Consider the following 16,004-nt stretch of genomic DNA (forward strand, 5'->3'; position numbering starts at 1 on the left):
GAATGCACACAAGAATCGATCCGCCGTCTACTCAGAAGACTACACCATATCAACTCGTAATCCGGCAATAAACTCGCATCAGGACTAAGACGCAAGCTACGACTTTTAATAAGGTCCTTTTAGCCGCCACGAGTTGGTCTCTAACGGAGACCCCTCTGAGTTTCTAGCCCCTATCTAAACAAGAGTAGTGACGGGCAGCCTCCACGACCAAGTTACTCTTCTGGGCTGTGTGCACCGTAAGCACGTGTGGGGCACTCGAAAGAGGTATTGGTTTGGTCACGATCGATGTCGTAGGTCAGAGCGATACACGTCCGTGGCACCGCGCAGCTCCTGGGCTGTAATTATCTGTCATAAGGTTAGTGCGACGTTGCTTTACACATGCACCTGTCATCCCAGTCGAAGTCTATATCGGCACCGAATATATACCGAATGTAGAAAGAAATGGCCGAAAAGGGATGGTGGTTCTCGACTATCGCCAACATCAAACCCGTAGCGCCCGCGAACAGAAGCGCACAAGGCCTCGAAAAAGAAACCTTTCGCACTGGCAGGGTTACCGGTCGAGCCTCCTTTCGGGCGAATGAATTCTCCTCGGCCGGAAGCTAGCCAATAGCGCTAACAGCAAGATGAGTCGAGACTGGTTGTCCGATGGGTTCGCGCACGAACACGATCCAAACGACGGGGGCTGAGCTCGAACGGCGCGTGAAGCCGGCAGAGCCTCACTTTCTCACGGCAACCGAAGCGCTGGCCGAGTCGAGTCCTATATTGAACGCCGGCTCAACCGGCCGTACTGTGCCGCATTATGCATCGGAGATTTGCACTGGAGACCTGGCGGGTGCCATGGATACTTCTATGCACAAATGACCCGTCCGTTCTGATGCATAGCTGTGTAAAGGCGAGGATGGGGGGGAAGGCGAAGTTGTAGAAACTATCACGGAGTATCGCTGGAGCGATTCAGCCTCCGAGGGTTCTAGGTGAACGCGAGTCATACAGGGACCTGATTCAATCAAAAAGACATTACGGTACTTGGAAAGGGGAGCCGAAGCGCTCCACGATCTTGAGATGATCAGCTCGGAGTAGCTTAGCGCCATCCCGAATAAGCATGGGTAGGGATGTCAGGCTGGGAGGTGATCGACGCCGAGTATTTCTCGTTTCAGGATCCGGCCGATGGCGCTCTGTCTTCCCCTCTCGGTAAGGTAGGTACTCCAACGACCCCACAGGTCGTCGGTCAACCGTACTTTCTGGGCGTACCTGTAGGCACTTCGGGAGCATTCTCGCCTACGTGGTTCATCCCACACGGCCTTCTATTTTCGTTTGGCTTTAGTACCAGAGACAGACACCGAACCCATTTTTATCTTATTTAATTTTTTGTTTTTTGTTTTCCAACGCAGATTACCGGCGGCTAGCTTTCGTAGGGCTGTGTTGGTTAGCAGCATCAACCCTTTTCCAGTTCATCGCATCGCGTGCTTCCAGACTATCTGATCTGGAGGCGGTCAACCAGGTGCCCTTTCTCAGTCCACTGGGCCACGATCGACATGACGCTACTCTTATGCGAAGACGCGAACATCCGCGGAATCCGTACGAGAACCTGAAGATGCCCCAGACTTGACCCTGTGATGAGCGTGGGCAACCAACGACGACCATCGGCACTCTCATGTTTGCCTTGAGTTGTCGATGAATCCCTCAGCCCTCCCCCTTATCTCTAGTTACTGGCCTGGGGGTAAGAAAAAAGGATATCTCGCTTGTAAGGGTCATTATGTGTCTGGCGGACGTCATCACGAATGGCACTGACAGGATAATGCTGACAAGTTGCATGGCCGCTTACACCTGGTTTTCCCACTGGACATCAGACGACAGGCAACCTTGTTTGACAGCTTTCATGAAAAGCGGAAAGTTCGGACGAGCATGAAAGTTCAGACGAAACACCACCTCTCAAGGCCCGGAGGCATTGTCGACTCATGCCGCCATGTAGTTGACGGCATGAGTCCGAGGGGGACACCCCTGGCGGGACTACTGGCCCAGAGCCACGGAGACTCTCTGCGGGTCCGTGCAACGATAGATCAAAGGGGGAGGGCCAAGGGTTTTTGGTCAACCGCCGTGCCTGACGGGCACTCTTCAGTTGTGGATCCCAGGTGTAGACGGCGCCTCGAGACTCGAATGAGAGAGAGCCTGACGGCCTCCACACATTTCTTCTGTCCATCGAGTTCCACTTCACGGGCTGTTCCTGCATGGACCTCCACCCGCCCCCCCCATGGCCGACACTTGTTAGTACCTGGGCATTGTTCCCACCTTATTCTCTAGATGGAGAACATCAGCCCGGGAACCGTTGCTATTCGTCCACGATCAAGCAGGCGTTGACGAAGCATAACTGCCCGGCCGACTTTAACGGCCTGCGCGATGGCGCAGTCTAGCAAGGGGGTTTAAAGTTTCCACCCTTTTCCAGGATGGATCTCTGTTGAACCTTTCTTTCCTTGCAGCAGTGCCGCTTTGGAGGCCATGTGCACGGCAAAGGTAGTAAGTCGGTGGTGTGTATATACATACCTATCACCAGCATCGTCTGTCCTACTGAGACCTCTTCTCCCTAACGCCGCTCTCGCCGTCGAATTCACGAGCAGCCTCTTCGTTCCTTTCCTTATTCTTTCCATGTGTTATTTCTAACCACAGGCACAATTCGCTCGTTTCTTATACGTGCCTGATAACCACACTCGCTCATATTCGCTCCCGTCGAGCAACCACATTCATTATAACACGAGCAACTCGCTCCATACGCACTGCAATCGGACCAACATGGTTCGTTCAGCCGCTTACAAGGTCATTGCGGCCGCCTCTCTCTTTTCACAGCTCTCGTCCGCAGACATTACAGCCTGCCCGAACAATGAAGCCGTCTGGGAGACGCCTATTGGCGTCAAGTACACCGTCTGCCCCGGTTCCGACTACCAGCTCGGTGGTGGCAGTCTCCAGCTCGTCAAAGACGTCCAGTCCACCGTCGAGTGCGTCCAGATCTGCGACACGGATGCTCGCTGCAACAGGGCCGTCTACGACAAGGTGAACAAGCTGTGTCACGTCAAGAACAGCAAGAACCAGATGTTCTGGGCCGCGGACAACAACTTTGACGCCATCCGCATGACCAACGACTTTGCCGAGGGCACTTTCCTCGCCACCTGCCCCTTTGACGAAGCAACTTACCGCGTCCCCAAGACCAACGTCGAATACCGCGTCTGCCTCAACACCGACTACACCGGTGCCAGCGCCAAGATGGTCCAGGGCGTGACCACTATTCAATCCTGCGCGGAGCTCTGCTCGAACACCCAGGGCTGCAAGAAGGCCGTGTTCGACAACATCAACAACGTGTGTCACATCAAGGCTGCCGAGCCCGCGACATCCCTCTTCTGGGTCCAGAACAAGCAGTTCAGCACCATCCACGTCACCGAGAACATCAACCCGGCGGTCCAGGGAAGGTGGGGTGACCTCATCCGCCTGCCCTTGATCCCCGTTGCGGCCTACATCGTCCCGTCCTACCCCGAGCCCAGCAGGCTGCTGTTCTTCTCCTCTTGGGGCACCGATGCCTTTGGCGGCGCTTCCGGTAAGACGCAGTATGGCGACTACAACTTCGCCACGGGCGCCATCTCCCAACGCACCGTCACCAACACGCACCACGACATGTTCTGCCCCGGCATCAGCCAGCTCGAGGACGGCCGGATCATCATCCAGGGCGGCTCCGACGCCGAGGCCGTCAGCATCTACAACCCCGCCACCAACGAGTTTACCCGCGGCCCCGACATGAAGGTCGCCCGCGGCTACCAGACGTCGTGCACCCTCTCCAACGGCAAGGTCTTCACCATCGGCGGCGCCTACTCGGGCAAGCGCGAAGGCAAGAACGGCGAGGTCTACGACCCCGTCGCCAACACGTGGACCTACCTCCCCGGCGCCGACGTCAAGCCCATCCTGACCAACGACCACGAGGGCATCTGGCGCGAGGACAACCACGCCTGGCTCTTTGGATGGAAGAATGGCAGCATCTTCCAGGCCGGCCCCGGCAAGGACCAGCATTGGTTCGGCATCGCGGGCACCGGCTCCGTCACCAAGGCCGCCACCCGCGACACCGACGACGCCATGTGCGGCGTCTGGGTCATGTACGACGCCGTTGCCGGCAAGATCCTCTCCGCCGGCGGCAGCCCCGACTACACGGACAGCGTCGCCACTCAGCACGCGCACATCACCACCATCGGCGAGCCCAACACCCCCTCCACGGTCGAGCGTGTCGCTGACATGGCGTTCCCCCGCGGTTTCGCCAACGCTGTGGTGCTTCCCGACGGCCAGGTCCTCGTCACAGGCGGCCAGCGCAAGTCCTTGGTCTTCACCAACACGGACGGCATCCTTGTACCTGAGCTCTTCAACCCCGAGACCAAGCAGTGGAAGCAGATGGCGCCCATGGCCGTTCCGCGCAACTACCACTCCATGTCGATTCTCTTGCCCGACGCGACCGTCTTCACGGGCGGTGGCGGCCTGTGCTACCTCGCGACCATTGGCGGCTCGAGCGCCAACTGTGACAAGACGGTCGACCACGCCGACGGCGAGATCTTTGAGCCCCCCTACCTGTTCAACGCGGACGGCAGCCGGGCGGCGCGGCCCGTGATTTCGGCCATCGGCACGGAGGCCGTCAAGGCCGGCGCCACGCTCAAGTTCACGGTCGATGGTGTCGCGGGCCAGGGCAAGGTGACGCTGATCCGCACCGGTAGCGTCACGCACTCGGTCAACAGCGACCAGCGTCGCATCCCGCTCAACACGGTCCAGGTCAACGGCAAGGAGTACTCGGCCGAGCTGCCCAGCGACTACGGCATCCTGCTCCCTGGATACTACTACCTCTTCGTCTCCACGCCGCAGGGCACGCCCAGCATTGCGAAGACTGTGCACGTTATCTTGTAGAAAAATAGAAAAGAAGCGTCCTTGTTAGCGTCGGCGTCGAATTCCTCGTTTGGGAACTTGATTTAGGGAAAAGGCAGCATGATATCCAACACACATATACACACCTAATTAGATGCGAAGACAAGAATGCTAATGTCTACAACAATTGAGACTTTATCTGCAACTCGGTATGAGGAGGGGAATTTGCGGTGTATTTTGTCTTGTGGCGATTCACCATGTCACAGTGAAACAGAATGAGATTGCAGCAAACATGGTTGCGATGGTGTGGCTACTCGGCCAAGAGCCCGGCAACGAAGTGAGGTTGCAGTCGGGGGCCGAAATGGGGGTTTCCTAGACACGGTGCGGCCCAAGTTTAGAAGGACAGAAAGAGCCTCCCAATCTAGACGCGATCTCGCGCAATAGACCCATAGACAGACCCAAGTATTGAGCTGTCATCTGGCGAGAGCTGTGAGCTGTCCGGACTTGGCTTGCATCAACGGCATCAACGGCCGCTACACCGACAGAGGAGAAGCGGTCGACGTGCGCGCCAGGCCTGGTGGGCTAGGGAATAGGAAACAAAGCGGACGTTGACGGCTTATCGGACGCGATGCCGAAGACGGCCGAATTGGCTTCGGCCGTGCATGTCACCCCCCGTCTTGGTTGGGCAGTCTTCTTTTCGTCTCAATGGTCAGCAGCTGCGTAGGTACGTAGGTTTGAGGCGGCCGTTACGGCAGGAGCGCTCTCCGATGGGCGAATGACGACATGATGCATCTGCGGGCCCAGGCGGTGGGGAAAGGGCCTCACCACGCGACCACCCCATAAGACACTGGCTGGAAATATATAGGAGACCGCCCCCGTAGCGCGGTCGCGCCAGAGATCCAGCGTTTGTTTCAGCGGGGAAGACGGCGCTCTGCCACAGAGAACTAGGTGAGGGGTGTATTTCAGCCGAGATTCCCATGGTCAACATCGAGTTGAGTTCTCGTCTACTACAATAGGCAAACTGTAGCAGATGCACCATTCCTCGAAATCTGATACGTCGCCCCCCCAATGTCCATACATGCAACATCCTTCACATATTCCATCCCATCCTTCGCGGGCAACCCGCGTTCTCCAGGAACCGTTGGAGTCGCTAAAAACAGACCGCACACCTCGTGCCTCTTCTGGTAGGTAAGGTAGCAAGCTGGGTTAGAGCAGCCATGATCCCGACCCGCGGCCTATACTCGTAAATCCCCCCCACGTCGACCACTCAACTCCATACCTCTGGCGGACGCTCCAGTCTCGAAAAAAGAAGACGGGGAATGGAGAGAGGACGCAAGTCCAATCCCCTCCTCCTCTGAAACCCACTCCCGAGTTATCTCATGCTTGAAAACGGAGTGTGAGCGAGGTTGTGTGCTCGAGCGACAGAGAGGCCGTTCGCCGCCCCGCAAAATAAAGCCGATTCCATGTCTTCTCCCCCCCCCCGTTCCCCGTCCGTGATCCTCCCCTCTCATCCCCCCATGTTACGGAGGCGAGCAGCGAGAGCGCGAAAAATAAATAAAAGGAAAAAATAAAACATCAAAACATCAACAAAAAACATCGCAAACCAAACCACCCGCATCCTCGTCCCCTGCTGCCCATCCGTCCGTCTTCTCGGAGCCGAATCGCTTTATTTTCCCTTTCCAGCGACTTCTTGCACCATCGTCACCAGTCTTCTTCTTCTTCATCATCCTCCCTGCTTACTTCTTACCTCGGAGGCTTGGCCCCGAATCCGCACCGACTCGTCCTCCCGCCCTACCGAAACGGCACCACCACTACACGCACCAACGCCAACCACGCGCCCTCACTCATCGGCCGATCTCTGACCTCGTGGTTGCTTACGTTTTAAACTTGGCGCCGGCGTGACTACGCTTAGATCCAGCAACATCCAATTGTCCCTTTTTGTGTGTGAGATACAAGAGAAACCCGCCGCCACCAGAAAGGCTATTGTGGTGTCCATGTACAGAGGTACTCTCGTAGTATAGTACCATAGACGGAGCAGCCGCATCGTCGCCCAATCACTCCATACCGGGCGCACCTTTTGGGACCTCGAAACCACACGCTCATCTCACCTTGGCCTCGGAACCACATTATCGCAAAAAGGTCCCTCTTCCCCCTCCCCCCCCATCGAGGATTAGCACGACAGCCACTCCCGCCCGAGTGTGTGTTCCCCTCTCTTCTCCAACAAAACTCCCATTCTCGCCAACATTCCTTTCCCCTTATCTCCCTCACCGAATTCCAAAACTCCCTCCCCTAACAGGCTACCGCCTACCTCGGTCGCATCACCACCGAAACCCTCGACGTGACCGAAACCCGCCCGACTCCGCCCCCCCCCCCCCCTGACCGATCGACCGACCACCCCGAAAAGAAGCGCAACTCGCGCTCTCTTCTTCCCTCCCCCCCTTCCTCCCACAACCCCTTCGTCCTCCGAGATAGACGAAGAATGTCGTCCCTCGAGGCCAAAATCGTCGTGCTCGGCTCCCAGAATGTCGGCAAGACGAGCCTCGTCATGCGCTATTGCAAAGGGTCCTTCAACCCGGCCCAGACGACGTCGACCGTCGGCGCGAGCTTCATGACCAAGCGCGTCGTCGACACGGACACGGACACCATGGTGCGCCTGCAGATCTGGGATACCGGTATGTCGCACCCCTTGACGGGCTCCTGGTTTTCGCAACCACAAGAAACCTTGACTAACACTACCCCCTCTCTCTCCCCCAGCCGGCCAGGAACGCTTCCGCTCCATCTCGCGCCTCTACTACCGCGGCGCCAACGCCTGCATCCTCTGCTACTCCATCACCGACGCCCAGTCCTTCACCGAGATGGGCATCTGGCTCACCGAGCTCCGCCGCAACCTCCCCGGCGACGTCGTCCTGCACGTCGTCGGCACCAAGGCGGACATCGTCGCCCGCGACCCCTCCCGCCGCGAGGTCCCCTTTGAGCGCTGCATAGCCTACGTCGCCGAGAACCTCGCCCCCGGGCTGGCCTCGACGCCGCCGCCCACCGCCACCCCGAACGGCATGCCGTCGCTGCTCTCCTCCTCGGACCCGCGCCAGTCGTCGTCCCAGGTGCACCAGAGCACGAGCACGTTTGGCGGCGGCGGCGGCGGCGAGCCGCGGAGCCCGAGCTCCAAGAGGTCGTCGGGGTTCTGGGGCCAGGAGGTCGGCTGGGACGCGTGCCACGAGATCAGCGCCGAGAGCGGCGAGGGCGTCGAGGAGGTCTTCCGCGTCGTGACGCGCAAGCTGGTCGAGCAGAACCGCAAGATGCAGCAGGCACTGCTCATGGCCACGGCCACGCCGGGCACGCCGGGCTACGAGACGGGCATGGACGGCGGCTACTTTGACGGCATGAACCCGCGGGGCAGCTTCCGCGTCGGCCGCGACCGCCGCAGCTGGCTGTTCTCGCCAAACTTCTCCCCGGCCGTCACGGTCGAGCAGGGCGGCACCGAGCAGGACGCCGACGAGGCCGACGGCAAGGCGCGGAGGAAGTGCTGCTGAGAGCGGGGGCGCAAAGAGACGTATGCCGTTCCGGGGGGGCGACCTGGAAATGGGCGTCCGCCTGGTCTGTTGTTCTTTTGCTCGCATCTCCGGCATGAAACTCTGGCGGGGAGAGAGAGAGAGAGAGAGAGAGAGAGAGAGAGAAGGAACTGGCGCCGGGGACGACCGGCAGAAAGAGGGGACTTGATGAGCATTTCTTTCTTACTTTGCATCCCGCATGACACGAGCAGATGGGGGGAACTGATGGAAACGGGAACGAAACGATGGGATACCCCCGAACGCACGACGGCCACGCACATGTTTTCACTTTTGGCATTCCTCTTGCACATGGGATGCGTCAGAGGGAGTCGGCGAACGACGGCAACCCGGACTGGCACCGGGATACACTTAATCACACAACACCACCGACTGACACGAACACGAACATGAACACGACACACGTCTTTTTTCTTTTCTATTTTTGCGAAAGGGGAGGAAAGGGCGGCTAAGCATGGTGCGACGGCGTTTTCCGGGCGACATTGCAATTACGGGTATGCTCTTTTCGGGATCACGGCACATGGAAAGGGACTCTTGGTTTATTTTTGTTTTTTTGGCTTTTTGGGGCTTGACACGGGTGGTTTTTTTACGATGCGCACGCACGCACGTCGATGGGAGGGGCACGAAGGTCTTGTTTCTCTTTTCGTACGAGACGCATTCACTGGTCTATTGATACTCAATGTTTTTGTTCTACATGGAAAGGGGGGGAGCGTCATCTCTCGCAAGAGGGCATTGCTCATTGTATTTTCTCTCTTCTCAGGACTTCATTTGCAGACGTGGAGAGGTTCTTCCTTTGGTTCTGGTTTACATCGTTTCCATTGCGGGGGGGCATTTTCTTTGGCGGGGGTAAACCGCCTGCAGCCTGCACTCTTCTTTCTTCATTGGCATCATGGCTTCTTCGTGTCCTGGCCGCATCTAATACCAAACCCATTCGCGCTCTGCCAAATCTTCATGACTTCCACTCCGTGCCTCACGCCCGGGACGCGCCGCCACCCTGCTGCTGCGCCTGCACCTGCGCCTTCTTGGACTTGTCCACGTCGTCGTCCACGACGGGCGCCGCGGGGACGTCGACGCCGACGCGGTACTCGAGCCCGATATACGCGTCGCTGACGACGATGACCTCGAGCTTCCTGCCCTGCGCGGCCTCGGGGACCTTGAGGCTGGCGCGGGCCGAAGGCTTGGACCCGACGGCGACGCTCCTTCCGGGCCCCTGGGACCAGCCGGCGCGCTTGACGGCGATAACCTCGTCGTGGGCCGGGTCGGCGAGGACGACGAACCAGCCTTCGTTCTGAGGCTTCGGGAAGCGGGGCGCGTAGACGTGGGCGTCGCGCTCCGTTAGCGGGTTCAGCCGGCGAAGGTCGACCGAGACGGACAGCGCCGTGGCCTCCGGGACGGAGACGGCAAGGTTGGGGAGCTGGGCGACGGCCTTTGCGAAGCGGGGCTGCTGGTGGGCCGGCACGGAGAGCTGCTTCGCCAGGTTGGAGACCTTGCCTGGGGAGGCCAGGGCGGCGATCTTGGCGAGTGTGAGGTTGGACTTGTCCGACTTGAGGGTGTCCACGCCGACGCCTGGGAGGATGGAGGCCGGGTGGTCGGTGGGCCAGCGGGCGGACTTGATACACTGCAGAAGCTTGACGAACTCGAGGCAGGTGGTCAGGTGGCCCAGCTCGGTGGTGACGTCGATCGAGGCCTGGATGATACGGATGGCCTGATCGAGGACGCTGGTCTGGTCACCGACGTAATCGGTGATGGGGAGAGAGATGCGCGACATGTGTGCCTGCAGCAGGAGGAAGGCCTTCACATGGGGGTCCCACATGGGCAGGCCGAAGGAGCTACCCGGGAAGAGGAGGTTGCGCGAGAGCTCTTCGTTGATAAGATCCTCGTTGTGGCGGACGGGGAGCTCGTCGTACTCGGTGGCGCGGGACATCCACGAGAGCACGTCGAGGAATGAGGCGTGGGCCTTGACGTGCTTGACGAGGTGGCGGACGGTGATGTGGGAGAGGTAGTAGTAACTCATGATCTTGCCCATCGGGGTGGGGTCGACGTCGCCGTTGGGGAACACCTCGACGCAGCTGGACTGCGCGAGCTCATCGAGGGACTTGTCAATCATGTCAATCATGTAGTCGTTGGCGAGCGTCTGCGCGGCGATGCTGTTATGTTCCTCGGCCGAGACCTGGAGGCCGTAGTACGACGGGTTCTTGTGCAGGCGGCGGAAGAAGAAGGTCCACGTCAGGTAGTCCAGGGCGTCCTGCTTCGTCACAATGGTTTCGGCCGAGACTTCGGCGCACAAATGGTTGTCGAGCACCGTGTGCAGGGACGACTCGACGGGGAAGCCGGTGTGGAGGAAGTGCTTGTAAAAGTCCTTCTTGGCGTCCTTGGTGAAGATGCGGGCCACACCCGAGTTGTCGAACTGCGGACGGCCAGCTCGTCCTAACATCTGGAGGACGTCAGTCAGGTCCATGTCCTTGTAGCCCTCGATCTTGGCGTCGTAGAACTGCGTGCCCTTGACGACGACGAGGTGGGCGGGTAAGTTGACACCCCAGGCAAGGGTACTGGTAGCGACCAGGATCTGAATCTTGTTGTTGAGGAAGAGTTCCTCGGCCAGCTGGCGGTCCGATTCGACGAGACCGGCGTGGTGGAGCCCGATGCCAAAACTGATGGCCTCCTTGAGAGCGTCATCCTTGACTCTGGCAAGGTTGAGCTGCAGGTCGTCTTCGTCCATGTGCAGGAAGCGGCGGGGGTTGTCTTCCATGCCGCAGTAGTTGATCAGGTCCTTCGCAGTCAAGCGTGTCTGTCTGCGAGAGGGTACAAAAACAATGACGGGCTTGTCGGGGCTGTGTGTCTTAATTGCCAGAAAGGTTGGGCGGTTCATGGACTGCATCAACGGGCAGAAGCCCCTGGTTTCAGGGAAACCGTCAATGTAGAGCTCCAAGGGGACGGGGCGGACGGAGTGTCTGAAGTTGAACAGTCCCTCCTTGACGCCGAGCCAGTTGCCCAGATCCGTGGCATTGGCGCACGCCGTCGACATGCCGAGCAAGCGCACAGAGTTCTTGATGGATGCCGCGATGTAGTTCATGCCTAGAGTGGTCAGCAGCTTGGACTGTGAGAGATGGTGGCTTGCACTTACGAGAAACGATGATTTCCAGAATCGGACCACGATCACCAGCCAGCAAGTGGATCTCATCAATGATGACGAGGCTCACTTGACGTACGTAGCCTCTCGTCTGCCAGCTACGAGAGATACCGTCCCATTTTTCAGGCGTCGTAATGATGATATCGGCATCTTTAATCGTGCGAGTGTCGGGAGTGTTGTCACCTAGGAGACGTCAGCAAGGGACCGAGGTCAGCATCACGCAATCCATACCTGTCAGTTCGACCAGCTTCAATCCTAGAGGCCGAGCAAGCCTAGCTCCCCAATCCTTTACACGCTCACGTACAAGGGCTTTCATGGGCGCGATGTAGACCACTTTGGATCCTGGCCTCTCCCTGAAAGCCCACCACATGGCCAGCTCTGCCGCGACGGTCTTGCCACTACCCGTGGGGGAACCGAGGAGGACGTTGGCAGGGGTGTGGTATAGAGTGTGGAAGATTTGCGTCTGCATGGGGTTGAAGAACTGGAAACGCTTCGCGTAGATCTCCTCGAGGGCCGGATTCTTGAGCGCGCTGATGGGCAGCGGTTGCAAGTTCAGGAGGTCAGTGTACACACTCTCCGTGTCGGGGCGGATGAGATGCTGGAAGGAGACAGGCGCCACCGTCTCGGCACCGAGCCATCGGTCAGAGACCGCCCGCACATAGATCTGAGTCGGCAAGGGATCCGAAAGCGGGATGGTGAAATTGAGCTCGTGATCATCGTAAAGTTTTCTCCTGTTGAGAATAAAGAACTCGTGATGGTAAATCTCCGAAGTCTCAGAGTTTTCAACCCAGATGTAATACGATTCGGAGGTTCCATGAGTGTGGTCGTTCCACCTGAAGTCGGGCTCGATGAATAGCTTGATACGAAGAACATCGCGGTTGAGAGGAGCGATCTCGGCCTCGACACTGACCGTCGGAAAGTTGTTAAGAATGTGGGCAATCTTCTTGCCAGCACTCTGGTTGTGAACGAGAGCGCCAATTTCCGCAGCATCCATGTCTCTCATTGCTTCGATTGACATGTTGTCCTTGGCGTCAAGCTGATTGAAGACGGATTTGGGGAAATCGAACTGGTGCAAGGGATGCTGGAACGGCCAGATGCGCTTCTCAATAGACTTGGCAAGGGTAAGCAGAACCAAGCACTGGTGGCCCCATCTCCTATTCAAGGCGATCATGAACAGAGCTCTGCAGATACGGCCAGCCTGCTGAGCAACATAGTTCAGATCGTTTCCAAGAGCGAAGTCTTCCGGTTGAGCCCTCGAGATGTATGCCTGCAGCAGAATGTTCGTCTTTGCCTGGGGCGTGTCGATGCCGCCGTCAACGTCACAAGGCACAACATCGTGTCTCAGACGGGAGAGCTCCTTCTCCTCAGAGTCTCTGGACTGGATATTATCAAACTCTCCACTCATGCTGATCATCTTGAGAATGTCAGCTTCGGTGGCCATAGGGCGCATCATGGTGTTGAAGATCTGGATACTGGTGTGCAAGATGTAGTACTGGCTGGCAATGCGGCCAATGTCCTTGCTGCGAAGCTCCTCAGTCACCTCGTTGAAGATGATCATCTGGCTCTGCTGTAAAGTGCGGGCTGCCTGGATGGCCAACTGGCGCCGTCTCTGGACGAGCGTAGGGTCGTCTCTGATCTCAGCCCACTCAATGCCGTAGCTCATGGGGCTCCTCTGCATGCGGACAAAAAGGTACGAGTATCCAATCCACTGGACAGCCTCGGGAATCGACGTGACTGTTCCCAGGGCGATCTCAGCGTTTAAGTTGTCGACTAGTTTCGTGGAGAACTTGGACTCAATGGGCTGCTGCTCCGTGACAGTCGTCAGGTAGTGATGGAGTCTGTCCTGCGTGGTGCAAATCATACCAATACCAGTGTCCTCGAACTGGGGACGACCAGCACGACCGAAAATTTGCAGGACGTCGAGAATACCGAGATCAACGAATTTACCCTCCTGTGCACTATACACTTGGGTTCCCTTGATCACGACAGCGGCTGCGGGCAAGTTCACACCCCAAGCAAGAGTTGCCGTACAGCAGAGAACTTTGATGACGCCTTCACCAAACAACCTTTCCATGAGGTTTCTGTCGGAGCGTGCCATACCGGCATGGTGAACTCCCAAACCTTTGGGGATCAGTTCCCGCAGATCACGCGCCTTGGATTGTTTCATATCTCGGACCGCGTTCTCGTAGTTGGGGTGGCCAGTGGGATCAAGCAAATCCACACAGAAGTCCTCAATGGCCTTTTCGTGGAGCATCTTGGCGGTGAGAAGAGTATCTCTTCTCGAGTGGACAAAGACCATGATTTGGTGACCTCTTTGGAGCATGTCCCTGACTTTTTCGAAAGCCACTTGATCCAGGTTTTCCTTGGACTGCTTCGACCCAGCTTTGCCCTTGACACCGATGAAGTGCTGCTCTAGCGGGACGGGACGGAAAGAGGCGTCAAAGTAGAACATGCCGGCGTGTCGATTTACTTTGAGGAAGTCGGCAACATCCACGTAATTCGGAAGCGTGGCACTGAGACCGACGATACGAATCAACGATTGGGTGCTCTCAACTTGACGTTCGGTTCTGGCGACGAGCGATTCCAGGACAGCACCACGCTCATCGTGAAGCATGTGAACCTCGTCGATGATGAGTAGACGGACCTTCTGCACCAACTCGGTGTCGCCGGTTCCCTTTCTTGTGACAACATCCCATTTCTCAGGGGTGGTGACGATGATCTGGGTTTGGACGATCTCAGCCTTGGTGAGGTGCATATCTCCAGTGAACTCTCGGCACTTGATACCGAGCCATGCCAGGCGCTTGCCGAGCTTTTCGGTGATTTCAGCCGCCAGAGCTTTCATCGGAGCAACATAGACGATTTTGAAATCCTGCGTTTCGACAGCGAAATCCGCGACAGTCGGGTCTTCGATAGGATTGGGGGTGCAGTAGTGGCCAATGGTTTGCAGGATTGTAAGCATGGCGGCATCCGTTTTACCCTACAACAACACATCAGTATCTTATGGCGATCGTCGCGGCACGAAGTGACTTACAGCACCAGTAGGAGCACAAATGAGCATGTTCTCGTTCGTTCTGTATGCCACTGGGTGCACCAGACTTTGCATGCGATTGAGGGTCTTGTAGCCCTTGAATGTGCCGCGACAAAGACCATCCATCTCTGAGATCTTGACCAGCCTCTGACCTGGGCCCAAGACGCCCTTCTTTCCTGCTGGAATGGCATACTCCTCGTACTTCTCGAACTGAAGCCTCTCGCTGCCGGTCGGGAGGGCATACTTCTTTCCAGAGTGGCTAAGAGAATTCCCGGCGTTGTATGCTTTGTACACATGGGGATATTGGACCTCTCGGGTCATGGCGGGCGCGAGAGACGCACTCTTGTGTTCGTGGTCCTGTCGTCGCAATGCCTCTTCACGTTGTGCCTTGCTAAGAAGCCTCCCCTTGGATTCCTGGGACCCCTGAGACGTGACAGCCGTTACAATGTCGTTGCGATGACCAAGCAGCTCGATGATGAACTCAAAATCGTCGAAACCGATGAGATCGGCGAGCTGAGACTGGAGCTCCTCATCACCCTGGCCAGAGGTCAAGACGCTCAATATTTGGTTCTGGAACACATCGTCGGCCAGACCGTTCTTCGCAGCTACAGCTGAGCACTTGCCAGCGAACCACGCGGCGCCGTAGGGCGCGTCTCCATTAGTAGCACCGTGAGCGTCGAGCTGGTCACTACTGTAGTCGTCGTCTTCGTCATCTGAGATAAAGTCCCAGACGTCCTGCGCGCCGCTCCCGGAGGAGTATCCCTCATAATCGTCGTCGAAGTCCACATCAGAGGGCGGTTCTGAAGGGAGCTTCAGGCCCGCCAAGGCGGTCTTCATGGCCTCGAACTGAGCCCGCCATTGGGCCTCTGCGTTATCGAGATTGGCCGACGCCATTTTGCGGTTGTCGACGGGTACTGAGGGATTTCGATGTTTGGTTTCGAGTATAGAAACCAGGTGGTTCAAGCTTCCTCCCAGTGCTCATATAAATCCGTCAGCGACGTTGAAATGTCAAGCTCACTAGCGCTGCAGTTGGGGTCTTGGAGGAGTCATTCACCGAGTCGCCACGGTTGGTGGGGCAAAAATGGAAGGTATGTACAGTGCGCAGTGTTCCTGCAGCCGCCAATCCCCTGTCATCTTCAGTGTCGGTCAGCGCTGGCATTATGGGAATTCGTTGCACCCGCATCCAATGACGTCCGTCTTTGGCGGGGTTCGTTGTCACTCTTGTTCGTCGATCCCTCTTTGTACACACATACACTACACGCACACAGGCTGACCGCCACAGCTGAGGACGGAAAAGGCGCCCGACCGAGCCTCCGAAGCCGTGGCGACACGGTCGAGACCCAGACAGGCTGCCACAATGCTTTATTCTCCCCCCTTCCAGGCAGGTGAAGCAGGTGCC

General features: G+C 57.5%; 2 protein-coding genes across 2 annotated transcripts; one reads left to right on the top strand and one right to left on the bottom strand.

Annotated features, from left to right (window-relative positions):
* Nucleotides 1–2,784: 2,784 nt before the first annotated feature.
* Nucleotides 2,785–4,923, top strand: ColSpa_08748 (galactose oxidase; the record flags this gene model as incomplete). The annotated part of the gene is made up of 1 exon (XM_049274960.1): nt 2,785–4,923. One exon carries the CDS (start codon nt 2,785–2,787, stop codon nt 4,921–4,923), a length of 2,139 nt encoding a protein of 712 aa, XP_049130917.1.
* Nucleotides 4,924–9,417: 4,494 nt separating this feature from the next.
* ColSpa_08749 (putative hemerythrin-like protein) lies at nt 9,418–15,499 on the bottom strand (the record flags this gene model as incomplete). The annotated part of the gene is made up of 4 exons (XM_049274961.1): nt 9,418–11,522; nt 11,572–11,760; nt 11,809–14,554; nt 14,609–15,499. The coding sequence occupies 4 exons, from the start codon at nt 15,497–15,499 to the stop codon at nt 9,418–9,420; spliced, it is 5,931 nt and encodes a 1,976-aa protein (XP_049130918.1).
* Between the last annotated feature and the right edge of the window lie 505 nt (nt 15,500–16,004).

The sequence above is a fragment of the Colletotrichum spaethianum genome (genome assembly GCF_022836535.1).
Source record: "Colletotrichum spaethianum MAFF 239500 DNA, contig24, whole genome shotgun sequence".
NCBI lineage: Eukaryota > Fungi > Ascomycota > Sordariomycetes > Glomerellales > Glomerellaceae > Colletotrichum > Colletotrichum spaethianum.